Source organism: Physeter macrocephalus, chromosome 7, assembly GCF_002837175.3.
Source record: "Physeter macrocephalus isolate SW-GA chromosome 7, ASM283717v5, whole genome shotgun sequence".
Lineage (NCBI taxonomy): Eukaryota > Metazoa > Chordata > Mammalia > Artiodactyla > Physeteridae > Physeter > Physeter macrocephalus.
In genome coordinates, this window is record NC_041220.1 from 99,762,404 (window position 1) to 99,789,130 (window position 26,727).

The 26,727-nt window shown below is 44.9% G+C and overlaps 1 protein-coding gene and 1 long non-coding RNA gene across 2 annotated transcripts; both read left to right on the plus strand.

Moving 5' to 3' along the window:
- The first annotated feature begins 519 nt into the window (after window positions 1-519).
- On the plus strand, window positions 520-19,313 carry QDPR (quinoid dihydropteridine reductase). Its single transcript, XM_024119468.3, has 7 exons — window positions 520-734; window positions 2,991-3,083; window positions 7,867-7,963; window positions 10,157-10,297; window positions 14,524-14,632; window positions 15,666-15,749; window positions 18,645-19,313. Exons 1-7 carry the CDS (start codon window positions 636-638, stop codon window positions 18,748-18,750), a joined length of 729 nt encoding a protein of 242 aa, XP_023975236.1. The 5' UTR covers window positions 520-635; the 3' UTR covers window positions 18,751-19,313.
- A 1,274-nt stretch (window positions 19,314-20,587) lies between these two features.
- Window positions 20,588-24,908, plus strand: LOC129392226 (uncharacterized). The gene is made up of 3 exons (XR_008617718.1): window positions 20,588-21,037; window positions 21,356-21,411; window positions 24,771-24,908. It is a non-coding gene; the product is annotated as an uncharacterized lncRNA (long non-coding RNA).
- The last annotated feature ends 1,819 nt before the right edge of the window (window positions 24,909-26,727 follow it).

Sequence of the window (26,727 nt, forward strand, 5' to 3'; positions counted from 1 at the left end):
TGAACAACAAAATACCTATAAAAGGCTTAGGAGAGTGCTTGGCATATTAGTAAGTGACCAATAACATTCGTTATCCTTATTGTAACATGAAGCACGCTTTGAGAAAGCAGGCCATGTGTAATACCTTTGCATCCTATCTCTGCCCCAAATGATGGACCTATGTCAACTTTTGGTGTTTTAGGGGTTAAGCAGTCATCTTTCGAAAAATTCTGCGGGTGTCCACGGATCTTCAACAAGCCCATGCTCCTCCAGGCTGAATGGAGGTGTGGTTAGGCAGAACCCTGTGAAAGACTTGGGATCGAATTCCTACTCTTCTGGGCAAGTGGCTGAGACTCTCCTGTTTCAGTTTCCTAACTTGTCATAGGCTTGTTGTGCAAACTAAAATGAAATGGCACTTGGAGATCACTTCTCGCCGTGCGTGGATGTTTTTTTGGGGCTGGGGAGGGGCAGCGGGCGGGGGGTGAGGGGGCGCGGCCCTGCTCGCCGAGTGTGGCTGCGCGCTAGGCGGCGGCAGCGGGCTCGGCTCCGGGCGCGGCCGACGCGCGGTCCCTCTTGGCGGGGTAGGCGGCCGGGGCGGAGCGCCACGTTCGTGCTCCGGGCTTTCAGAGCAGCGGAAGCCGAGCCGGAGGAGCGGGATGGCGGCGGTAGCAGGCGAGACGCGCCGGGTGCTGGTGTACGGCGGCAGGGGCGCGCTGGGCTCCCGATGCGTGCAGGCGTTCCGCGCCCGCAACTGGGTAATTCGGCGGGCTGCGGGCGGGCACCGTGGTGACTGGGGCCCAGAGGGGCCTGCCGGTGCAGCGCCGGAGCGCGGTCTGGAAGGAAGCTGGGGGCCCCCGAGTACCCCCAGACATGGGTGCTTGCACACGTATGCACACGTCTACACGTCTGTTCTGTCTCCGAGTGCGTGCGTACCCCGGGGCCCGAGGTGCAGGGCCTTTGCTCTCCAAGGAGAAAGGTTCGGGGGCATGCGGCGGCCGCTCCGTCGGCCTCTTCCAGGCCCGGAAAGTCTGGCATGACTCGAGAGAGAACAGAGACGGAGGAAGAGGTAATGAGAGGGAAGGATATGGAATCACACTGCTTGCCTGGGGTTACTAGACCTATGACCATGAACGGATTACTTAACGTCAGCGAACTTGAGTTTCCTCATCCGTAAAATGGGGATAATAATAGTATTTATCTCTTAGGGGAGTTACGAAGATTAAATGAGATGAATGGCGTCGTTGCGCATAAATTGTAAATTGCTTGACTCGTGGTAAAAGCTATTTAAATGTTAGCTATTATTGATACATATACATATATATTATTGATATATACTTCTGTTCCATTTGCTTCCGTTGTATGTGATACCTTGAAGCCCCGCAAATGCCTTTTGTTTTGCAAAGATTACTTCTACTACTTTGCATAATCAGTAGCCCCTCCCCAGAAAGCAGCAAGGAAGAGACTAGGTTGTCGCGGAGCTTGTGGCGGGGTCAGGGACCCTGACCCCAGCAGCCACAGGGCTCCGCGCGCACGCCCAGAGTTTCTTCTTGCTGCAGCTGTTTCTTACTCAGGGACCCCACTCTGGGGAGCTTTCGTGGGTGTTTACTTAGCAGCAGCCTGAGCAAAGGTGCGCTGGGACCAGAGAGAAAGGGTGCCAGGGTTTTATTCTTACTCACAGTCCGGTATAGGAATATGCTTTGAAGGATTCTAAATACATCACCTTCCCACCATTTACCTGTCTTGGGGTGTCTTCCCAGGTCTGCAGCCATGGATGGTGGTGACAATGGGAACATTTAAGGACTGCCAGCCAAAGGCCAAGCGCTGTGCTCCTACATACTCTTAGTTTCCTTTACTCTTTCCTGTAACTTTAATACAGGGCTCCTGTATCCACCTACATTATAGATACAAGGGCTGTGCTTCCTCCCGGTGGGGACACTTTGGCCCTTTGACTTGGTGAATCTGCAGAGCTGATTTACCTGTGACTCTCTTGTCTTTCTCTGCCTTCCTTCCTGGGGGCTCCGGGAAGGCGGGGATAGAACCTTTTCTTTGTCTCAGTATCCCCCATGGCTGTGACACAGAAGTAGTGAGTGTTTTGAAAGGATGCTGTGTTCTTCAAAGCTTGTGGTGTAGGTGCTTATCTCTGGGACCTTCAGACTCCCGGACCTTGGAGCTTTCTGAGTAAGAACCATGTGTCACCTGTGCCAGCAGCTGTAGAATCTTACATATCATTTAATTCTCACACCTAACACTGTTCATTGTTGACAACCCCCATTTTACAGGTGAGGAACCTCTGCAGAGTGGGTGAACGAGAAAGCCGCTATAGGGCAGAACCAGGATTCAAAGCCTGATATGATTTCTGAACCCACCGTCATCCCTTTATGCTCTGGGACAGTGGTCGGAAAACTCCAGTTCTCCGTGGGTTGAATCCTGCCTGGCACCTTTTTTCATAGAGCCCAAGAGCTAGAAATAGTTCCCCATTTTTAAATGGTTGAAAAGAAATCAAAAGAAGAGTAATATTTTGTGACATGTGAACATTATATGAAATTCATAATTCATTGTCTGAAGTTTAATTGGCACACAAGCCACACTCATTCATTGATTCATTTTCTGTTGTCTATGGCTGCTCTCCAGCTATAATAGCAGAGTTGAGTAGTTGCAACAGAGGTTGTATGGCCAGCAAAGCCTAAAATATTTACTCTCTGGCTCTTTACAGGAAAGATTTGCAGACCCCTGGTCTAGGGGGTCTCTGCATGATCAGGGTTTGGCTTTCAGAGGTGAGAGTGGAAGAGGAAGAGGTGTTTGGGGGCAGAATGGGCTAGCCTGGGGCTCAGTAAGGGGTACACTGGCTGAAGCCAGATGCCCTGCAAAGAGTGCGAGAGGTCGGTTGCTAGATCCTTTCTCTAGGGGGTTTTCATGTAAGCCTCTTATGTGCCTCCACTCCCCGAGTTCCTGGGCGTGGATCTTTAACAACTGACTGTCTCTTGACCGAAGCTGTTTTCTCCTTGATCCAGTGGGTCGCCAGCATCGACGTGGTGGAGAATGAAGAGGCCAGTGCCAGCGTCCTGGTTAAAATGACAGACTCGTTTACGGAGCAGGCTGACCAGGTAAGTCTAGAGAAGGCCCTACCGTGCATGTGGTACGGGAACGCTGGGGATAGGGTTCCACCGACTGTGTGCTCTTCCTTTTTTTCAGGTGTTATTTCTCTAATTATGAAAGCCATTTGTGCTCATGGAGGGAAATTTGGAAAAAATGAAAAAAAAACAGAAAGATAAATAGCCCATAATTCATGTCTAGTTAGCTCACTAGTTAGTTCACATTTTGGCCCATTTTCTTGTCTTACAAACTATGCATACTATATGTTACTAGTTTTACAAGTTGAGATGAATTCGTATTTTATATGTTATGGTCAGCTTTTTTTTAAAACTTAACCTTTAACCTAGATACTTATTCAGCTCACTTAATAAAACCTGTGTTGACATGTAATTTTTCTTTGTGTGGATTGGTCACAGTTTGTTTAGTTTGCACTTAATTATACATTTAAGTTTTTTGCAAGGTTTTCTTTTTTTAACCATTATCAAGAATACTGTGGTGAACTTCTTCATCTCTATCTCTGATTATTTATTTAGCATACATTCTAAAAAGTGGGCTCCCCCCATTCAAAGCAAGAATACTAACAAAGCAGGTTGTTTCTAATTATAAAATTATAGGCTTACTGTAAAAGAAGAAGTCAAACAAAACTATACAAATATATAGGTAAATTGTGAAATACCCCTCTTTCTCTCTGTGATAGTGTCACCTCCCCCTGCCCAGAAGGAAGCACTGTTAACAATTTGATGGATATCTTGGTATAAATATCTGAGATGCTCTTAAGCGATTCTGCCTTTCTGAAAGAGCTGTTCCCACCAGCTGCATGAGGATGTGCTTTATATGGTTCTCATGCCAACCCTCAGCTATTTCTTATAACAAATTTTTAAAAATTTAAAAGTAGTGCATGTATGATGTAGAAAATACAGTAAAGCAAAAAGGAGAAGGAAATCATTTCTGTTCTCATGATGCAGTTAATATTTTGTTATATTTTCTTCCAGTCCATTTCTCCAAACATATACATGTATAAATCTAAAAATTTTTTTGAAACCCTGGGACTTCCCTGGCAGTCCATTGGTTAAGACTCTGCACTGGTCGGTTGCTAGATCCTTTCTCTAGGGGGTTTTCATGTAAGCCTCTTATGTGCCTCCACTCCCCGAGTTCCTGGGCGTGGATCTTTAACAACTGACTGTCTCTTGACCGAAGCTGTTTTCTCCTTGATCCAGTGGGTCGCCAGCATCGACGTGGTGGAGAATGAAGAGGCCAGTGCCAGCGTCCTGGTTAAAATGACAGACTCGTTTACGGAGCAGGCTGACCAGGTAAGTCTAGAGAAGGCCCTACCGTGCATGTGGTACGGGAACGCTGGGGATAGGGTTCCACCGACTGTGTGCTCTTCCTTTTTTTCAGGTGTTATTTCTCTAATTATGAAAGCCATTTGTGCTCATGGAGGGAAATTTGGAAAAAATGAAAAAAAAACAGAAAGATAAATAGCCCATAATTCATGTCTAGTTAGCTCACTAGTTAGTTCACATTTTGGCCCATTTTCTTGTCTTACAAACTATGCATACTATATGTTACTAGTTTTACAAGTTGAGATGAATTCGTATTTTATATGTTATGGTCAGCTTTTTTTTAAAACTTAACCTTTAACCTAGATACTTATTCAGCTCACTTAATAAAACCTGTGTTGACATGTAATTTTTCTTTGTGTGGATTGGTCACAGTTTGTTTAGTTTGCACTTAATTATACATTTAAGTTTTTTGCAAGGTTTTCTTTTTTTAACCATTATCAAGAATACTGTGGTGAACTTCTTCATCTCTATCTCTGATTATTTATTTAGCATACATTCTAAAAAGTGGGCTCCCCCCATTCAAAGCAAGAATACTAACAAAGCAGGTTGTTTCTAATTATAAAATTATAGGCTTACTGTAAAAGAAGAAGTCAAACAAAACTATACAAATATATAGGTAAATTGTGAAATACCCCTCTTTCTCTCTGTGATAGTGTCACCTCCCCCTGCCCAGAAGGAAGCACTGTTAACAATTTGATGGATATCTTGGTATAAATATCTGAGATGCTCTTAAGCGATTCTGCCTTTCTGAAAGAGCTGTTCCCACCAGCTGCATGAGGATGTGCTTTATATGGTTCTCATGCCAACCCTCAGCTATTTCTTATAACAAATTTTTAAAAATTTAAAAGTAGTGCATGTATGATGTAGAAAATACAGTAAAGCAAAAAGGAGAAGGAAATCATTTCTGTTCTCATGATGCAGTTAATATTTTGTTATATTTTCTTCCAGTCCATTTCTCCAAACATATACATGTATAAATCTAAAAATTTTTTTGAAACCCTGGGACTTCCCTGGCAGTCCATTGGTTAAGACTCTGCACTTCCACTGCAGGGGGCATGGGTTCGATCCCTGGTTGGGGAACTAATATCCTGCATGCTGTACAGTGTGGCAAAAAAAAACCCCAAAACCCCAATAAATTATGACTATACTGTAACTGCTCATTTGCTCTTCCTAAAGCATCAGTTTGACATAGTTTAGAATATAAGAACCCAGCTGACTTATTCCAAAATGTAGAGTTTTGTTGTCCTTACTTTTTATAATATGCTCCCAATGTTTCCTATACTTAATGATATTCTTGTCTTTAATGGACCTAATAGTAAAACTTGACGTGGCTTCGTTGTGTGTTAGACACCATACTAAGTGCCGTATTTGCATTTGCATTAACTCAATCTCTGTAAAACAGTTTCTCATTTTATCTTCCTTTTAGAAATGAGGAGTCTGAGGCATAGAAGTCCATGGTGTTTGCTCAAGGTCAAAGCTAGTAGGTGGCAGAGCTAGGATTTGAACCTGGGCAGTGGGGGTTTGATGTCTGTGCTCTTAACTGTACCTTAAGTTGATTCTCAGCAAAATAGCTTCTTGTGAATAAAGTAATGAAAACTAAAACCAAATGCTAGGGAGGCATCTGGGCTTGGATAATAGCAGCTCCTCCAGACGTGGTTCTCTGTAATCAGCGTCTCTCCTGCTCCCTTAATTGCAGGTTTCTGATGTCTGTATCCCTTTTTGAATGTGAAGTTGTCCGCATCTGAGTCTTGACTATACAGTGCATCTTTACGATGAACATTGGGAAATGCCTTCGTTATTATAAGCTTAGCTTTTAAAATCTTTAACCCCTCCTGTAGGAGACTCTCTCATCCCCCAGTCACTCAATTAAGAATTTCTGGACAAAAACATGACATCCAGTTTTTGTTTCTAAAGCTCCAGAAGAGGAAGTTCAATCCTAATACACGTAAAATTGGCCCCCTGGATTGGAAATTCACAATGACAGTGATAAGATGAAGAAGTGAGAGAAGTACTAAATCTTTAGAAAACTATTGGGCAGAAAGCAGAATTTAAGGGGAAGGAGTTTTAAAATGCCTCGTTTTAATTTTATTATAAAAATAAAAGACAGAGGTTGTAAAAAAACAAATCAAGCAGGTGCATTGTTGATATGGGCTCCATGCTTCCCTAAAAAGTAGAGAGCACAGGTTGTGTGCCTGTACAGAGGTCAGGGGAAATGATCCAGTTTCCTGCAGCTGGGATCTGGGCTCTTGGCAACAGGGTGTGGCTTAGAAATCAAGGGAAGTGCAGCCGGGGAACCAGGGTAACAGGAGAAAGGTCAACAAAAGCTAAATCAGGATTAGGTGAGATACTTGCCAAGGGATATTCAGGAATCTTCTTAAAATGAAAGCTTTAGGTATAGAATGTACGGAGAGGAAAGACTGGTTTTCATCGCCAAAGCAGTATCTTTGGAAGAGTAATTTTTTTTATTTTTGGGTGGGCCTCATGGTTTGCAGGATCTTAGTTCCAGGGATTGAACGCGTGCCCCGTGTAGTGAAAGTGTGGAGTCCTAACCACTAGACCGCCAGGGAAGTCCCTTGAAAAAGTAATTTGAGGCTCGGAAATTGTTAGGGAAAGCAGTCAGAGACTGAAATGTTACTGCTGGGAGAATTAATACCATTTACACTTAACACCATTGTGTTAAGTCTTAAGAAGATTTATCTTAACAAAGCTACTGAGAGGCTGTGGTCCTTTCAGCCATTCCAGAAAAATATGGTATAGTGGTGAGCATAGCTGCCTTCCAGAAAAATATGGAAAAGGGTCATGGGTAATGACCAGGATTGTCTGTCTTGTCAGACTTTTGTTTTAATAAATTGTAACAAAAGGACATGTATATGTTTTCAACAGTTTAAACATTTTAATCAGACAGAAATAGAGAATTAAAATGAACCCCCTTGTACTCATTATTTACCAACATTTTGCTGTTGACTATTTTTTATTGCTTTTAAAAAAAAATAATTTCTCTTTGGCTTTTTTTTTCTTGGAGTTGCAGTTAATGGGATGCTTGTATTCCAAGGAGAGTGGAATTGATTATTTCAGATTATGATTCTGTGATTTTCAAAGAAAGTCGGCAAAGAAGTATACCAGAAGGCTAGCTGTAGGCAGTGAAGCCCTAGGTGATTTTTTTTTAAACTTTTCCTACTTTATTGTTTTATTCCAGGAATGCATATGTCTCCACCCTTTAGATGTTCAGAAGAAGACTAGGTTGCTTTATAAAAATCACACTGAAATGTAGTCGAGCTTCACTATCCAAATGTCCATTATAAATTGGTCCTGCATCTTATTTTCAAAGTATTAATTGCCAGGTACTGTGAACTGACTTAAAAAGAAGTGAAAAATAAATGGAGGTGACTGTAAAGATGTCAGCCTGTTGAGGTTTACCTGACTGTGCATCTTCCCGACCCTTTTATTTCAGGTGACCGCTGAGGTTGGAAAACTCTTGGGTGCAGAGAAGGTGGACGCGATCCTTTGTGTGGCTGGAGGATGGGCTGGGGGCAATGCCAAGTCCAAGTGTGAGTCCTTTTCTGAGTTAGTCATTTTGCTCTTCTCTTTGTCCAGGTGCGTGGGGATGGGTCTATACTATGTGTCAGGTCAGATGTTTTCCTGTATGTCTCCCAGAAGCTTTACTATAGCTGTGAGGTAGGGATCAACACCCCGTTTTACAGATAAAGAAAAAACTTCCATAGAAGAGGGTTAGGGCAGAGGGACCTTGAGACTGACATTTTAAAAAGAGACAAAATGAAATCAGCATTGTTTCTACCCCAGTCTTTCAGGGCTTATTACTGGGAGTTGGGGGATGTGAATGGAATGGAGAGATCATTCTGAAGACCAAAAGGACTCAAAACTGAGCTTTTGTTAAAGCTGAGTATATTTTCCATTTTTTATTATGAACATTTTCAGATATACAGAAAAGTTGAACAGTTCAACACACACCCTTATGTCCTCCGTCTAGATTCAATACTTGTTAACATTTGCTATACTTGCATTCTCTTGCTTTCTTTACATGTGTGTCCTCTGTGTGTGTATTTTTTTGTTGTTGTTGATCATTTGAAAGTAATTTGACACTTCACTATATTTCAACATGTGCCTCCAAAGGTGAAGCTGTTCTCCCACGTTATCGTAATACCATTCTCATACCTAAGAAAATTAACAGTGATTCTATAAGATTTATAGTATCAGCTCATGTTCTGATTACCTCAGTTTATTCCATATCTTTCATAGTTGTTTTCTCTAAATTTGTTCCAGTCAGGGTTTATGTACTGCATTTTACTGTTGTTTTTAGTCTCTTAATCTAGAATGTTTTTTTTTTTTCCTGTGACAGACTTAGCAGGTCCAGGGCAGTTTTCATATAGACTGTCACCCACACTGAATTTGTCAAACTGTTTCTTTAAGGTATCATTTACCTTGTTCCTCTGTCCCTGGTATTTCCTGTGAACTGGAAGGTAGGTCCAGAGGCTTGCTTAGATTCAGGTTAAATATTTTGAGGTGAGAATGCTTCCTGAGTGATGTGGACTTCACACTGCATCACATAGGGAGCTTACCATGTCACATGGCCTTCTGCATCCAGAGTGACGCCAAATTTCATGCTTGGTTAAGGTGGCAAGCTGATAGATTTCCATCATAAAGGTTCATTTTTCTGTTTGCAATTATAAGTGACCTATGGGATGGTACTTTGGCATCGTGTATGAATATCCTGTTCCCAAACACCTTGAGAACCCCAAATTCCCAAAACCTAATGGTTATAAGCATCCAGTGGTAATCTCTACCTGAGTCAGTCATCCCATTGGGGATTGGAAAATGGTAGTTTTCTAATTCTATCATTCCTTCTACATTTATCAGCCAAAGCCATTTAAAAAGGAGTTGATTTTCTGTGAACCACACTTAAATGTGAAATTGGTATTTTGTGTGGTGATCAGGTTGGCAAAACACCCTGATGGCCTTTTGTGTATTTTGGTAACAAGAAGTGATAAATGTGGGTCCATCCTTTTTTTTTTTTTTTTATAGTTCTTTTTAGCAGGGAAATGCAGTACCTTGGTTGTCACCTACTGAAGACCCCTCCTCCTGTATCAGGAGGGCTCTCTTTGTGGGTCATGGGTGCAGCTTCACTGGGTTCTGTGTGTCTTGTGAGGGAGGAAGGGGACAACTGTTCAGCTGGTGATGTGACACTCCTTACCACTTATTCCTCTTCACGTCTCTGGAAGGCCAGAGGGTTAAAACAACTGCAAAATGGTTGTTATTTCAGCTTTCCTTTAAAGAGTCTTTAAAGCTGGCATTAAACTTTTAGCCATAAAAAAATGTAGCTCCATAAAAGCCCTCCTTATGTCCAGATGGTAATAGTCCCTGAGATTTTTATCACAGATAAAACCTGACTTAGATATATAGGTTCTAATTATAGATCTAATGCCCTTTATAAAGTAGGACAATGTTTGAATTAAAGCCAGTCCTGCATATTTGTCAACAGTCCTCATTTATGGGCTGACGTTTACCAGTTTACAGGTGAGGAAGTTGAGACTCAGGTGATCATGTGGCCTGGATTCGAACCCATGTCTCTGACCGCAAGCCCTGGGCTGTTTGTATTAGATCTCCGTGTAGACACATAGTGGCCGTGAGGGCTTCCTGGAGTGTCAGGCGCCATGAGTCGAGCTCACCTGTATGGAAAATATACTCAGCTTTCTTCTGCTCACCTCATGTGTTTCTTTGCTCAGCTCTCTTTAAAAACTGTGACCTGATGTGGAAGCAGAGCATGTGGACGTCGACCATCTCCAGCCACCTGGCCACCAAGCACCTCAAAGAAGGAGGCCTCCTGACCTTGGCAGGGGCCAAGGCCGCCCTGGATGGGACTCCGGGTGAGCCTCCATTTCCCTGTCTGTGAAATGGGAATGCTAACGCTTGCTGGGGTTGCTGGACATTTCCATGAGATGAGGACTATTAAAGCCCTTTACCCTCTCAGGTGCTTTACAGTTTGATGGATTTTGCTTCCTTTTAGGCCCAAATTTTTTTAGGGGAAAAACTCCTGATCTTTTCATTTGAATTGTCCTCATGTTCGCGGTGGTGAAGGACCGCTGTAATCTGGCAGCCCCTCATCTTGTTTATTTATCTGTGATGCACCCAGGGAATGAATGATGTTGCAGTAGCTATCAGCTAGGTAATAGTCACATTGTGTTCATGTGTCCCAAGGATAGTGTGAGCTGTAGAGCGAGAGAAGCTGAGGTAGATTCTTCACCCTAGCTGTGCGGCCTAGAACAAATCATTTGTTCTCTTTGACGATATTTCTGCTGTAGTTTCCTTAATTGTAATATAGTGACAATAATATCTACCTTGAAGAGTAGTTATAAGGTGTTAGAGGTATTAATATGTACAAAGTGCCCGGCACATGGTAAGTCTTATTATATATTCTCATTTAATCCTGGGGTAGAGGTCATTATTATCTTTTTCATTTTACAGATAAGGAAACTAAAACTTAGAGAGGGTAAGTAATTTGTCTGGGTTATGCAAAAAATAAGCTTCAAACGTACATTGAGTTGAAACCCTGATCATTTTAAAATTCTGTGCTTTTTTGTTACATCATGCAGATCCAGGTTCCCTTTGCATTTTGTACTCCCTGTGTTAGCTTGCTAGGGTTGCCATAACAAAGTACCACAGACTGAGTGGCATAAGTATTTTCCCACAGTTCTGGAGGCTAGAAGTTCAAGATCAAGGTGTCAGCAGGGTTGCTTTCTTCTGAGGCCTCTCTCCTTGTCTTGTGGCTGGGTGTCTTCTCCCTATGTCTTTGTATTGTCCTCCCTCTGTGTTTGTGTGTGTCCAAATTGCCTCTTCTTAGAAGTATACCAGCCGTCTTGGATTAGGACCCACCCTAATGACCTCATTTTAACTTAATTAACTCCCGTCTCCAAATACAGTCACATTCTGAGGTATGGGGGTTAGGACTTCAATATCTGAATTTGGCTGGGGGCACAATTCAACCCATCACTCTCCCTTTGGGATCGGGCTAAAAGAATTTAAGCAGTGGGTCAGGGAGTTAGCACAGGGAGGCAGAAACTGTCTTATCTCGACTACCTACATTGAACTCTTCTTTAAAAAAAAGGGGGGAGCTTTTTTGGGATCTCTTTAGTAAATGGTGGAAACCTTGAGCAGCCTTTTTCAATTTTAATGTAACTAACTTAACTGTGAGGCTGTTACAAATTAATAATTTCTTGCCACTCATTTTCTTATCATGTTTCTCAGAGCATGTGATCTTACAAGTCGGTGGCTATTGCAATGATTAAAGCTGTGCATATGTTAGATGCTAGTTTGGTTAAGATCTGATTTTTATTAAAGGTGACATAGAGCAGAGGTACTAGAAAGTAAATAGAGAAATGAGTAATAGCTTGACATTGAAAAAAAACCCTAGGACTGAAAGACTAATTTTTCTGAAGGACAAAACAGTCTTCTACTTGCCTTTGGTTTGTAAATATCATTCTTTACTTATAGTTTCAGATACTGATTAAGACTATGGGATCTGGAACTACACGGGTTGGTTTTGTATTGTGGTTTTGCCATTTAGTTGCTGTGCGATATTTGGCAAGTTACTTAACCTCTCTGAACCTCAGTTTTGTCATCTGTAAAATGAAGGTAAATAGTAATACCTCCTTTATATGGTAGTTGTGACTTGTAAACATCTTAATGGATGTAAATGGTTTAGAAAAGGTATTAGAGTCAGTAGTAAATGTGAACTATTATTATTATTTACTCCAGGCTTACTTTTGCTTAGTTACTCTTGCTTCAGATGTTAATAAATTTGTTCATCTTTCCGCTTGTTAAACTTGTTTGAGTCATGAAATCTTTTAACTGATTCGGACCCCAGAAAAATCTGGGGAAATCTGTGAAAGCAGTGATGAACAGGCTTAAGCGTCCCTGAAACCCAAGAAGAGTTGTTCAAAAATAGAAAGTTTTTCACTTGGAAAGATACTGAGAAAACCCTCACCCTCCTATTTCCAAGGTTGTATTTGTAGACTGTCCACTGGAGCGTAAACTGTATCGAAGTGATGGTGATCACTTTTGTTTACCATTTAAGGATCTGTTTTATGTTTGGAAATCAGTCCTTAGGGACTACACTGATCATTTTGTAATTGGAAAGACAGTTTTTATCTTCTTAATGAAATGCATTTTTTTCCATATCTTGCCAGTGATGCCCTTACCCGCATTGTGTAGAATTCTGTGCAATTAAACCATTAGGGCTGCTGGCTGCTTGTTTCTTTCTTCATCCGATTCCTTGCTTTCATGCTGTTTGAGTGGAATGAAGAGAGAGTCCTAGGAGTTTGCTGGGGACAGGGGCTGAACGAATGAGATTCATGCACTGGTTTATTTTTAATTACTGTTAGATCTTCCTGCCATTGTTGGCCTCCTGCCCCTAATTAAACAGAGAAGCCAGGTTTGGTGAAATATTCTTCTTGTACTTCTAAATAACTTTTTGAAACCTTGACCCTCTTTTGCAATTTGAGGTTACTGTGGAAGCGGTTCAGTGATTGGTTTCTGGGCTGGGCTGTGAGCCCCACCTCCCCCTGGACCTCTGATGCCTCCTCAGTTGTTATTCTTTTTTTTTTTTTTTTTGTGGTATGCGGGCCTCCCTCTGCTGTGGCCTCTCCCGTTGCGGAGGACAGGCTCCGGACGCGCAGGCTCAGCGGCCATGGCTCACGGGCCCAGCCGCTCCGCGGCATGTGGGATCCTCCCAGACCGGGGCGCGAACCCGGTTCCCCTGCATCGGCAGGCGGACGCGCAACCGCTGCGCCACCAGGGAAGCCCCAGTTGTTATTCTTTAAACAGCATGCCTGCTGGGGTTTTTAAGGGCACTGCTGACCTTGGAAGTAGTGGTTTTCTGAAGGTGGAGAGGTGTTGACAGCAATTAACCATTCTTTGTTACCGTGATAGCTGCATTTAGTACACCTACAGCTGGGTGCTGTGGGGAACTTTGGAGAGGAGAGAGACCTCGCTTGCCATGTGTCTGGGGTTCAGATGGAACCCTGTCCTAATAAGCTATTGTATTCAATATATAGACTGGATAAACAGCAAGGTCCTACTGTGAAGCACAGAGAACCATATTCAACATCCAGTAATAAACCATAATGGAAGAGAATATTAAAAAAAGAATGTATATAGATGTATAACTGAATTACTTTGCTGCACAGCAGAAATTAACACAACATTGTAAATCAACTGTGCTTCAGTAAAAAAAGGCATGCCTTACTTCTGTCAGCAAGCATCTGCTGACTGGTGGGAGGAAAGGAAGGCTAATAGGTAGCTTGTATGCCCATATGTCACAATTGCTCAAATGGTATACTTTATTTTTTTATTTTTTGGCTGTGTTGCGTGGCTTGTGGGATCTTAGTTCCTGGACCAGGGATCAAACTTGTGCCCCATGCAGTGGTAGCCTGGAGTCCTAACCCTGGACCGCTAAGGAATTTCCCCAGATGGTATAGTTTAAACAAGAAGTTGGACTCCAGGCCATAGCACTTCTGTAAATTTGATGGGAAACACTTATGGAAGTCCTATCCTGTCCTGAGCCTAGAATTAAGTACTTTATCCCCATTTTACTGATGGGATAACTGAGGATTAGAAAGGTTTTGAGAACCCGCCTGGATTTCTTTAGTGGTAAGTGGAAGAGCTGGGCTTTGAACCTGCGCAGCCTGACTCTAAAGCCTGCGCTTCAAATGACTGCTCGGTTTTGCTGACCCATTGGGCACCCAGGGTGGGTGTGTGCAGGCTACTTACAAGCAGTTGTTGATACAAGGGTTCAGAACTCTTGCTTGGCTTTTAACCTCTCCATTGGCCTCCGTGCGAGTCTGTGTGTGAGCCAGGGCATATTACTCACCCTGTCCGAACCTCTGTTTCCTTAGCAGTAAAAACAGGATTAACCTCATGGCTTCTGTGATAAATGTTAAGTATCAGGCAAATAGAAGGTTATGTCCCTTCCACTTTCTGTCCATGGACGTCCCTGGTTCTCTTTTCCCATCCTCCTCTGGACCCTGGCGTGGTGTTCTTTGGACATACCAGTGGCGGCCAGTGGTCACTGAAATGCTTTCTCCTTATTTCCCAGGGATGATTGGCTACGGCATGGCCAAGGGTGCGGTTCACCAGCTTTGCCAGAGCCTGGCCGGGAAGGACAGTGGCATGCCGTCCGGGTCTGCTGCTATCGCCGTGCTCCCGTAAGTGCTGGGGAGTCTCCCCCACCTCAGCCCCACGGCTGAGAGTTCACATGTGTCCTAGAGTCACTCTACACCAGGGGCGCGTGTGTGCCGTCACCTTGGCTTCTGAAATTCACCAGAGGCCCTGAAGATACCTGTTTAGGTTTTGGATTATCCTGGGCTTTCCAGAATGGTTGCTTGGCTGGCTGATGGGATGGGTCTCTCTTGCCTCTGTCTTTCTTGTTTTCTTTCCTTCCCTCTATCTGTCCCTCCCTCCTTGTTAAAAAATAGTTTACACATTTAATTTTATTATTTGTAGTTCTGTCTTTCAAGCCATTATAAGGTCGGTGTGGAAGAGAGACTGTATTAGGTTTGTGGGATGGAGGAAGGGGAGCTTGGGGAAGAATATGGGAAACTATGGGGAGACGTTTCTGGAGGGATTCCAGGACCAAATGGCTTGTCTCTTAGCTGTGGTCCTGTAAAGAGGATGTCTGTCTGCTAGGGGACTGGGCTGTCCACGTATTCATTTGTGGGCTTCTGTGATTCTGTGACTTGGTCTCATGGCTATTTTGAATGATTTCCAAGGCCTGAAGGTTCTTGGGAAAGTCATACATACCTGAATTCTGTATTCCCTTGCTGAAAATTAGAAGATTTCATGGAAAACAGCCACAAAATGAAGGATGAGGCTGTCTTTTCCCCATATTTAAAGGAATATTATGATTACACTTACAAAGACCTGAGAAATGAGTCTGCCACATTTTAGGGAGTGAATGGAGACATAAACAGCAGAACAGTTTACTTTAGTAACGACAATGTTTTAGAAAAAAGGCAAAACATGGCCCTTTCATTTTGTTCCTGTCTGCCTGAAGGGTGAGTTCTGAAGCGCTTGGCTGAGTCAGGCTGGGATGTGATCTCTGTAACGGTGGACGGCTTCCTGGCCTCTCACTGATTATCTTCGTGTGATCTCTCCACGTACTTTCCTGGCCAAGGAGGATGGGGCAGCTGTTGTTCTGAGGGGAGGCACATGTGACACGCTTATCTCTGTGCTCCGCAGGGTTACTCTGGACACACCCATGAACAGGAAATCAATGCCTGAGGCCGACTTCAGCTGCTGGACGCCCTTGGAATTCCTAGTCGAGTGAGTATCACAATCATTTCAGTGATTCAGCAGCTTCCATTCTCTGCCTCTTGAGGGAGAAAGGACAGGCCCGTGTTATCTTGGCTTATCAGCTTGGGTGGTTCGTGAGGGAGGGCACCTTGCACCTCATTGTCAATATCACGGGGTGGAGGGGTTGATGGTGCCGACCTGAATCCTGGCTCCTCCATCCACCAGCTGGCCAATCTGAGCATGTTGTTTAACTGCTCTAGGCCTCAGTTTCTCCGTCTGTATAATGGGGGTTGGTGATAATTGTTAGGAGGGTAAGACGTGGAAGTGTGTGCCAAGTTCTCAGCACTGTGTCTGACCCATAGCAGGGCTGGGTAAGCCTGGAGCCTGTAAATTGTGTTCTGTCTGTTAAAGAGGAACAGCTGCATGGAACCTGCCACTGATCTAGGTGGAACATCTGGGCCCACATGCCTGAATTAGTGCCAAGCCACAAACCCACAGGAAGCATCCTTTGTCCCCAAAATCATATTCAGCCCTTTGTGAGTATGGGTGGCACTGGAAGGTCACAGAGAGAGTGAGCTCTTTTGTGTTTGCCTAGATCTCAGTTTCCCGCAGTCCTCTATTTAAGGGGGTGTTAAGCACGTGTTCACTGAGCACCCACTCGGACCAGGGGCTCTGCGGGGCCCGGGGACGATGAGGAATAAGATGCAGGCCCTGCCTTCGTGGAGTGGGGACAGACTCGCCCAGCAGAGCCAGTGTCTGAGCCGCTTTGACGGATATTTGCACAGGATGTTTCTAAAGCTTGGGCTGAGAAGAAGCTTGCTTCTGGCCTGAGGTTACATCTTATTTAAATTGAATTGGGAGATATTTGGGACTTCTGTGATTGGAACAAGCACTTACATAGGACTTAACATGCCAGGCACCGTTTAAGCACTTCATAACTATGATCTTAGGAAATGCTCATAGCAGGTCTGTGAGGGAGGTGCCGTCGTCTTTATTTAAGGTTTGGGGGCTCGGAGGCATGGGGAGTGTGGGCCTAAGGAACTTGCCCAAGGTCTCACAGCAGAGCCAGGATCTGACCCGGGCAGTGTGGCTGCAGAGCCGTCGGTCTTAACCACCGTCCTGACAGTTACTCCTGTCTTTGCCGGGTATCGTGCTTAATGCTGGATTTGCAAAAGAAAAAAAAAATTGAAGTTGTAGAAGGAACAACTCTTGAATGGTGTTTGCATTTGAGTTTCTTTTTAAAGGCCACTACTGCCAGCAATTCATGACAGAGACATTGACCCAGGACCCTAGATGGAACATCTGGGGCCACGTGTGTAAATCAGTGCTGGGCCACAACTGACAGAGGGTGGGCTGGGACAGCCATGCCTTGCCCCAGAAATCATGCTCACCCATTTGTGGTATTTGAAAACTCACGTGACAGGTTGACATAAAGTTGGCTTTGCAATGTCTGTGAGCATGTTACCTTCTTGGCTGTCCATGGTTAGAATGGCGTTCTCTCCCACCCACTCCACACGGCTGACGAGGAGGAGGGAGAAGTAAGACCATTTATTAACCTGCCTAAGTAACACATACACCTCTGCACATCCAGATGTGACTGGTCTCCTTCAGAGCTGTCCCCTGGGCTTCCGTGGTGGCGCAGTGGTTGAGAGCCCGCCTGCCGATGCAGGGGACACGGGTTCCTGCCCCGGTCCGGGAAGATCCCACATGCCGCAGAGCGGCTGGGCCCATGAGCCATGGCCGCTGAGCCTGCGTGTCCGGAGCCTGTGCTCCGCAATGGGAGAGGCCACAACGGTGAGAGGCCCACGTTCCGCAAAAAAAAAAACAAAAAACAAGCAAACAAACAGAGCTGTCCTCTGAGCCCTGCCCCCAGAAATGGCTCAGGACACATGACAGTACTTTAGGGAGTTGGAGCAGCACTTGGGTTTTGGAGCCTGCGTGACTTCCCTTCACTTGTTCAACCCCCAGAGTGCTCACGGGCCCAGCCGCTCCGCGGCATGTGGGATCCTCCCAGACCGGGGCGCGAACCCGGCTCCCCTGCATCGGCAGGCGGACACGCAACCACTGCGCCACCAGGTAAGCCCAGCACTTGGGTTTTTGAGCCTGCGTGACTTCCCTTCACTTGTTCAACCCCCAGAGTGGGAGCTCGAATGACTGGACAGCTAAACATCAGCTGTGGTCCGACAGGTTACTTATCGGCATTAAAGACCCCGGGAGCTCCTGAGAGTTCTCCGGCGAAGGAAGGGCCAAGGCCCCACCTGGGGTTTGTTGGAGGGGATGGTATACTCAGCACCGAGAGTAAATATTTCAAAAATGATCAGCTACTTGTTAAACCTTGTGAATTCCTTGTGCCCTTTTTCATTCCTCTCTTCTTAGGCGAGGTCTCCCGTCTTCCCCAGGCACGGTCGGTTGCCCCTCCCCACACAAAGTTGGTTATTAAATGCCCCATTCCAACACTGAACGCGTTTTATTGTAATAGTCTGTTCTTTCATCTTTTTCCATTGCTTGGCACAGCTGTGGGCGCTCCATAAATATTTGTTAAAAAATAATAATAAATTTTTTCTCTTCTTAAATTCTGGGAAGTGATAAAACAAAGTGTAAAGTATTGTGCCCACGTCTGTCTCTTAGAATGAACTAATTAAAATCTTTTTTAATCACATAAAATCGTACCACCGTGTTATAAAGGATTCCAACAATGCAGAAAAATAGCAAAATGAAAACCGTGCCAAATCTAGCCACTCAGGAATTAGAAGGAGTAAAGTTCTGAAATCATCGGGCACCTAGGTTTGTGTCCGTGAGACCTTAGAGGCTTTTTTACAGCTGCTGCTGTGCCCTCACCTCCCACCCTCCCAACCAGTAATGTGACTCTAAGCATGTGTCCAGATTTTTCCTTTTAAAATGTAAAGCTTCTCTTCTTTGTTCTAGAACCTTCCATGACTGGATCACAGAGAAAAACAGACCAAGCTCAGGAAGCCTAATCCAGGTGGTAACCACAAAGGGAAGGACGGAGCTTACCCCAGCGTATTTTTAAGCTACGTTTCATTGCCTGTGAGGTGCCTGTCAGAAAAGTCATTAATCTATTAGTGTGGCCACATCCGGCCTTGCATTTTCTGTAATCCTGTTGATGATACAAGACAGTGAGTCCTATCTTTCTCTCATCTAATGTGCATTTGTTCTCCTAGGACAGTGTAACAGGTTTATGTGAAATAAAAACATGTGGAGCCCACAGATAGATAGCACTGTCAGTCTGTGTTGACCACGGAATTTAGGAGGTCTCAGGACGGCCCCCTCCGCTTCAGCGTCATGTTGAATTGATTTTGAGGCTCTGTTTCTGTGTCCCTGCCAGTGGCTGTGTCGACCTGACTAGTTCAGAGATTTGTTGGGTCAGGGACATTTGGACCCTGAGTCATTTTTGAATGTTGTTTATGTCACAGCCGTAGTTTTTGTAGCCTCAAATTAAACTGCCATAAAAACTCCTTCTGTAGTGTAAGCAAAATCCTGTGGACTCTGTTAAGGTACCTTTTTCCTGTGCATTTGCCAAGTGCGTAAGAGAACTACATGTGATTGGAGTTTATCTTCTTAATAAATGGACTTCATTTACTGTGTTGTCTTCTTTAATCAAAACGCATCTTATAAACAGTCATAGATGAAGGTTCTAGAATCACAGGCTGCTAGTGGTCTTTAGCCTGATGTTCTCGAAAAGGGAGGTGGATTCAAATCCTGAAGTAAGTGTTCTCAGCACAGTGACAGAGGCACGTTTCCTTCTTGGGCGTATCAGAATCTGGATCTCGGGGGATGGCCCTGTGCATTTAGAAGCAGTGTCCCACGTGAATGATACCGGCCATTCTGATTGAGAATTAGTGGTCTAGTACACCCCATCATTTTACAGATGAGGAAACTGAGACCCAGAGCGATGACTTTCCATCCTTATGGCCAGTAAGTGGCAGAACTAAGCCCAGAACCCAGTCACGAGATGGCTGCTATTCATAAAGGCTTTTACCATGTGTTTTCTTTTTCAGTTCTTAAAAAAAAATTTTTTTATTGAGGTAAAATTCACATAACATAAAATTAACCATTTTAAAGTGAAAAAATTTGGTGGCGTTTAGTCTATTCACAATGTTCTGTAAACATGTTCATCACCCCAAAATCCAGTCCCATACCCACTAAGCAGTCACTCCTCATTCCCCCTGTCTCCAGCCCCTGGCAGCCACCAATCTGTTCTCTGTCTGTGAATCTACCTGTTCTGGATATTTCATGTAAATACTATCATGCACTCTGTGGCCTTTTGCGTCTGGCTTCTTTCACTTAGCATGTTTTCAAGGTTCATCTACTTTGGAGCAGCTATTAGCACTGCATTCCTTTTTGTGGCTGAATAATATTCTATTGTTTGTATATACTACACTCCATTCATCCATTCATCTGTTGATAGACATTTGGGTTGTTTCTGCCTTTTGGCTGCCGTGAATAGTACTGCCATGCATATTCCTGTACAGGTATTTGAGTACCTCTTTTCATTTATTTTGGATATATACCCAGGTGTGGGGTTGCTCAGTCATCTGGTAATTCTGTGTGTAACTATTTGAGGAGTCTTTTTTGATTCTTGACACTGCATTTCAAGGAGATATTATCCAACTTTTATAGGAAAGAAGATGTGAGCTCAGAAAGATAGGACTTATTTCTTCAAAGTCACCCAATGCTGTGGTCTGAATGTTTTGTGTCTCCTCCAAAATTCGTACATTCATATCTTGAAATCCTAATGCCCAATGTGATGGTGTTAGGAGGTGGGGTCATTGGGAGGTAAGCCCTTATGTGTAGGATTAGTGCCCTTTTAGTGCAGGTCCAGCAAGATCCCTAGCCCTGTAGCCAAGTGAGGACACAATAAGAAGTCTGTGACCTGGAAGAGGGCTCTCACCCTGCTGGCACCTTGATCTCAGACTTACAGGCTCCAGAACTGTGAGAAATCACCTTCTTTTTTTATCAGCCATCCAGTCTTTGGTATTTCGTTATAGCATCCCGAGTGGCCCAAGACCCCCAGCCAGAGAGCAGTACAGCTGGAAGTCACAGCTGTACTTACATGCCCACTCTTCCATCTCATCCTCCCCAAAATATCTGAGATAGATGGTTGTCGTTTTCAGATGAAGAAACAGTCCCATAAGTTAAGTGACTTGCTGAGGATACAATTAATTTCAGGAGACGTTTTCATTCCATTTAGAAACCAGACCTTATTATTGATTATTTAGATGTGTTTCTTTTCCTTTCCTTAGGCCTTACAACCTGGTGACATGCCAAAGAATGTATTGGGATCGGGTGTGAGGAAGGTGGGATGTTTTTCCTCTTATGCTTTAGCCAGTCATTCAACAAGTAAGTTTTGAGTGCCAGCTATGTAATAGGCGCTAATGTATGACATGTAGTGAATGGAGTAGGCAAAGCCCTCTGTCTGCCCTCAGTAGAGTTTCACTGAGGGCAGACACAATAAACAATGAAATATAGCCTGAATATAAGTTAGAGTAGGTGAAAAAGGTGTGAACTGTGAGGAAAAAAGAGCAAGGTAAGGGGGTTAAGGAATGTTGAGGAGGTGAGGTTGCAATTTCAGACAGTGTAGAGTTATGGACTGAATATTTGTGTCCCCCCTGTAGATCCCTATGTGGAAACCCTAAGCCCCAATGTGGCTGAAGATGGAGCCTCTAAAGAAGTAAGTAAGGTTGATTTTATGTGACAAGGGTGGGGCCCAGATCTCATACAATTAGTGTCCTTATAAGAAGAGACACCAGAGAGTGCTTTCTCTTTGTCTGTCTCTCAGTGCACACACCAAGGAAAGGCCACGTGAAGATACAGTGAGAAGGTGGCCATCTGCAAGCCAGGAGAGTCCTTACAAGAACAAATCACCTGGCACCTTGGTCTTGAACTTCTGACCTCTAGAAAATTAAGTTCAGTCCTTTGGGCCGCCCAGTCTGTGGTATTTTGTTACGGCAGCCAGAGCTGACTAAGACAGTGAGGGAGGACCTCATCTGAAGAGATGACATTTGAGCAAATCTTAAAGGAGGTGCAGAAGTTAGCCCCTTGGATATCTGAAGTATGAGTGTTTTAGACAAAAGCCCCACCGCATGAGTGTGCCAGGTATGGCTGAGGAGCTTAAGGAGAACTTGGGGACTGGAGTGGAGTGAGTAGGGTCTGTAAAGGAGCCGTTGTAGATGAGACCAGAGACGTGATCGTGTGGCGCAGAGGTTCCCAAACTTCCTAGGTCTGTGGTGCCATTCGTGTCTTAGCAATTTTTCATGGTGCCCCTACATCAAAGGAAATACCTAACAGTGGCTTTATAAATAGTTAGATCCTAACAATCTAATAGTCACAGTGGGACAGATATTGCTATGTTAACCTAGGAGATGGAAACTATCCTGTGGTGACCCTGTGAATTCCCTGGGGTGCCTGGTGCACAGTTTGAAAATGGAAAATGTAAGGTGGTGTGCATTTTAAGGACTTTGGCTTTGACTTTTGGCAGCCGTTGTGGGGATTTTGAGCAAAGGCGTGACATGATATATTTTAAAAGATTGCTCCAGCTGTTGTGTTGGAGATAATCCTGAGACTGTTTTGATGATCCAGGCAAGAAATGATGGTGGCTAGGGTGGTAGTGGTGGAGGTGGTGAGAGGAAAGTGTATTCTGAAGGTAGAGTCAACAGGATTTCCTGGCGGACTGAATGTGAGGGTGAGAGAGAAGAGTCAGAGATGACTCCCAAGGTTTTTGACATGAGCTAAGGGAAGGACTGAGTTTTTTGCCAAATGTGATGGAGAAGGCTGTGGATAGAGCAAGTTTTGCTGGGAATATCAGGAACGTAGTGTTGGACTTACAGGTTTGCTCTTTCCTATCCCGGTGGTGATGTCGAATTGTATTTTGAGTCTGGGGTTCAAGAGAGAGAACTGGGATGGAGATGAAAACTTGGGGTCATGAGCATACAGTTGGCATTTAAAGCTAGGAGACTAGCTGAGGTCACTAAGGGAGTGTGTCAATGGCATCTAGGAGGTGGAAACCACACAGTGATGTAAGCAGGGCAAGTTTGACACGAAGAATTATTGAATAACAAGAGATTAACTATAAAGGACTAAAGAGAACCCCAAAGAATACCTTTTGGCTGGGGGAGAGTACTCAAGGAAAGACACATTTGGAAGACAGACCCCTCCCCAAGGCTGGGATCTGGACCTCACTGGAGCCAGGATGGTTGTGGCTCCGTGGATGGCAGAGAACTTTGCTGGGTTTCCTGGGCCAGTGCTGCTGTACAGTCACTGGGGCAGCAGGAAACACCCTGTCAAGGTGCAGGTAGACCGAGGCTAGAAGTACTCCCACTGGGGTGCCTTTGAGACTCACTGGGGATCCCGCCCATGGGGTGCTGCCGAAACTCAAGGCAAAGCTGTCCCTGGGAGTGCTGCTTCATGTCTCCCACACGCACGTGGTATCCATGTGGCAGGAGCAGAAAGGAAACACGCCAGAACCAGGAGGAGAAGCCCCTTCTTCTTGCAGGGTTTCCAACACTCTCTGTTGGCAAAACTTTGCGTGATGTCAACTGTGCAGGAAGGCTCACAGGGTCTACCACCATTACTGCAGAGCAGCCCATGAAGGTGACCTTGGAGCAGTGCGGCAAAACACTGGCTGTTATGGACTGAATGTCTGTGTCCTTCCAAAACTCATGTGTTGAAAGTCTACCCTCCCGATGTGATGATGTTAGGAGGTGGCACCTTTGGGAGATAATTAGGATGAGACGAGATCATTGGGTGAAACCCTCATGAATGGGATCAGTGCCCTTATGAGAGTCACGGGACAGCTTGCTTCCCTCTACTCTGCTATCTGCCGTGGGAGGACACAATGAGAAGTCAGCATGCTGTAGCTGAGAAGTGGGTCCTAACCAGGACCCCTGATCCAGACATGCTGACCCCCTGATCTCAGGCTTCCAGCTTCCAGAACTGTGAGACATACATTTCTGGTTTTTTATAAGCTACCCAAGCCATGGTAGTTTGTTATAGCAGCCTGAACTAAGACGCTAGCAAAACATTAAATGTGTGCAGAGAAGATGACCATGGACTGAGCTCTCTAAGATTGGGAAGAAGAGGAAAAATCAGCAAAGGACACTGGAAGGAGCAACCAATAAGGCAGAATGTGCAGTCCTGGGAGTAAAGTGAAGAAAGTGTATCGAAAAAGAAGGAGTGAACAGCAATGCCAAATGCTGCTGAGAAGTGAAGGAAGATAAAGGCTAGAAACTGACCATTGGACTTAGCCGTGGGCAGTTCACGGATGATGCCGGCAAGCGCTTTCGGTAGAGCAGTGGGGGTCAAAGATTAGAGTGAGCTTAAGAGAGCAGGGGAGAAGAAGAATGGGTGTACAGACGCCTTTAACTCAGTTAAAGGAGTTAACTTTGTTAGAGTCTTCTAAACTTTATCCTTGAACGGAATCTAAAAAAGTCTACCAGGCTTTTGGGTCTGCTTTGTTCTCATAGATTTACTTTATTGCTGAAGCCCTTTCTCGGGGAGCTGATCTGAGGCATGTAATTTGCAGCCTGGTTTATGGCATTTTCTGATTGCCTTCACCTGAGCTCACCTGAAGCGCCCTTGTCCCAGGTGCTCACTTCCTGCCACACTCCAGGGGTCGGCCTCTGCTCCCTCCGCAGATGGGCTCTCACCAGCTCGGAGGTCAGCCTGTGCATTCCTGGTTCCTCTTCCTCATGGATTCTTAAGGGGTCCACATCCAGGGGCAGTTTTTGCAGGGACACATCTTTTCCTCTCTTGAGGTCCTTGCCACAGGAGGAGGATGAGGAGGATGAGGGATTTATCTGACTGGAGAGACTGGGCATTAAGAGTGACTGGCTGGCCATATGGACCAGGGGCCAGGACACCACATGGACTGTGGGCAGTGTAGGTCTCCCACTCCCCTGCCCTCTCTCTCGCCTTTTTGTCTCCTTTTGCCTGTTCCCAAGGGTTAGGAACTTAGAGGAGAGGAGGGATGAAGGTTTGATTCCCCTGAACTCCTAAAGCATTATTTTCCATTTTGCATCTCCCCATCCTCAGTGTTCAGTAAATGTTGAATGAGTGGACGAAAGGCAGGCTTGGAGAAGTTAACTAATCAGTGTGCTCCTAGTACGTGATGCAGGTAAGTGATGGAGCCCGGTGTCCACAGGTCCCCACCCGTTGTTGCTTGTATGATACCCTGGCTAGAGACCTAAGACTGTCATTTCCCTTCCCACAGCCAGTTTTTAAACCATCTTATTTCTTCCATCTGCTATTTTGTCCACCTCTCATCTCCCTTGTTGCCTCTCCCAGGCTGATGGACTCAAGTGCACCTTGTTTGCATACCTGGCTCTGCCACATGGGAGTGGAGGGACCGTAAGCAATGGGCCAGAACTGGTGTCTTTTCTCAGCCCCGTTCCTTGCCCTTCTCTGTCCTGCTCTGTATTGCAGGGACCTGCCTTTCCCAGGCTCCCTTGCCAACTGTCTTCCTATAGGTTTTGGCAGTGGGGTCCCTTGTGGAAGACTGAAGTGGGGGAGAGGGGAGAAAGCACAGTATCTCCATGTCCCCTCCTGCCTCTGGTGGCATCTCTGGGGGCAGTGGCATCTTTGGCCATGGCAGTATCACTTCCACAGCCCCAGCGCCCACTGGCCAGCCCCTCCCCTGCGGCTCCCTGCAGACCTGCCCACTGGGCTCTTTTTCACTCTCAGCCCTTGGGGAAGCAGTGGCTTTCCACTGTTGCTAATCTTTGGGTCACCTCACCATCCCATGTTTGGATTCTGGATTTCTCCACCTCCCATATGGCTTATTTCCTTTATTAAATCCCCCCCCCCGCCCCGGTTTGAGTAGTTTCTGTTTGCTGGCTGGTCCTCATCTGTGAAATGGGAATGATCATATTTGCCTTATGGAGTAGCTGTGGGGATTCAGTGAAATAGTACATGATTATTTATTCTTATGATCATACTTCAGGGGGAAATAGTGGGCCTATTTTAGGAAAGAGTATGTTTTGACTTCTGCATTTTTACTTTGCCTCAAAGTCATTGGTTCTCAAGTTCACTTCTCACTCAAGGAAGGTGGTGACAGTATCACCACTCACCCTTCCGGACACTCCTGAGGGGCTGGATCAGTGCAGCCGAATAACCTGGGACTGGAGAGAGAGACCCTCCCGGTGTGACCATGTTCGTTCTGTGGCAGGTCAGCTCAGCCGGGGACCTGGGGAGAGCAGTGCCGCTACTCTGAGCCTGTTCAAGTCACAGCTGTTTACAACCCTAGAAAATGGAAAGGCTGAAGTACTCTGTCTAAGGAAAATGCGAAGGCAGACACTTCATCCAAAGTGCAGCCGAGAGCCTCTCTGGGGGCTTGGAAAGAGGGCTGGGAAGGTTCTGCTTCTGGGTCTCTGCTGGTGGAAAAAAATCGTGGTTGAGTCCAATTTTTTTCCCCATAGATCCATTCTATTGTGCCACTCTGTCACTTAGATTAAAATAGATACCATTTGGGACATTCTAGGGGGAAGAAGCTCCATGGAGGCTAAGGGAAGCACATTAGCTAGAGAATCCTCCTCAGCCGGAGGCTTCTGTTGTCTTGGGGTCCAGACCAGCCTGTGCGCAGGGGATTATGGGTAGAAACCTGCTGTGTTTCTAGAATGTTCTTAGCATTGAGAGACTGGGTCCTGAGGAATACGCCCAAGTTAAGCAAGTCCCTTTCTGGCCTCTGCCTCAGTTTCCTAGAGATACATTTGCTCCATTTTCAGGGAGAATTTCTTACTAAAATTTTTGCAAATTATGTTATCTCTGGATAAAGTAATTTGGACTAGAAGTCTGACTGAGAGAAAAATTAAATGTCCCACTTCACTGGTTATTTAAGAAATGCAAACTGAAACAATGAGATGGCAGTCGTACTAGGTAAAGGCAGGGGAGCAAATTTGCCACGGAAACGTATATCTTTGTCATGAAGATTGTTTTAGGCTGATTATCTTTTTTTTTTTTTTTTTTTTTTTTTTTTTTTTGCGGTACGCGGGCC

Bases quoted from the DNA above. Each gene is read 5' to 3' on its own strand.
- QDPR (XM_024119468.3), top strand. From the start codon at position 636: ATGGCGGCGGTAGCAGGCGAGACGCGCCGGGTGCTGGTGTACGGCGGC. The intron at 14,633-15,665 runs GTAAGTGCTGGG...TGTGCTCCGCAG, and splicing joins GCTGCTATCGCCGTGCTCCC to GGTTACTCTGGACACACCCA. The intron at 15,750-18,644 runs GTGAGTATCACA...TCTTTGTTCTAG, and splicing joins CCCTTGGAATTCCTAGTCGA to AACCTTCCATGACTGGATCA.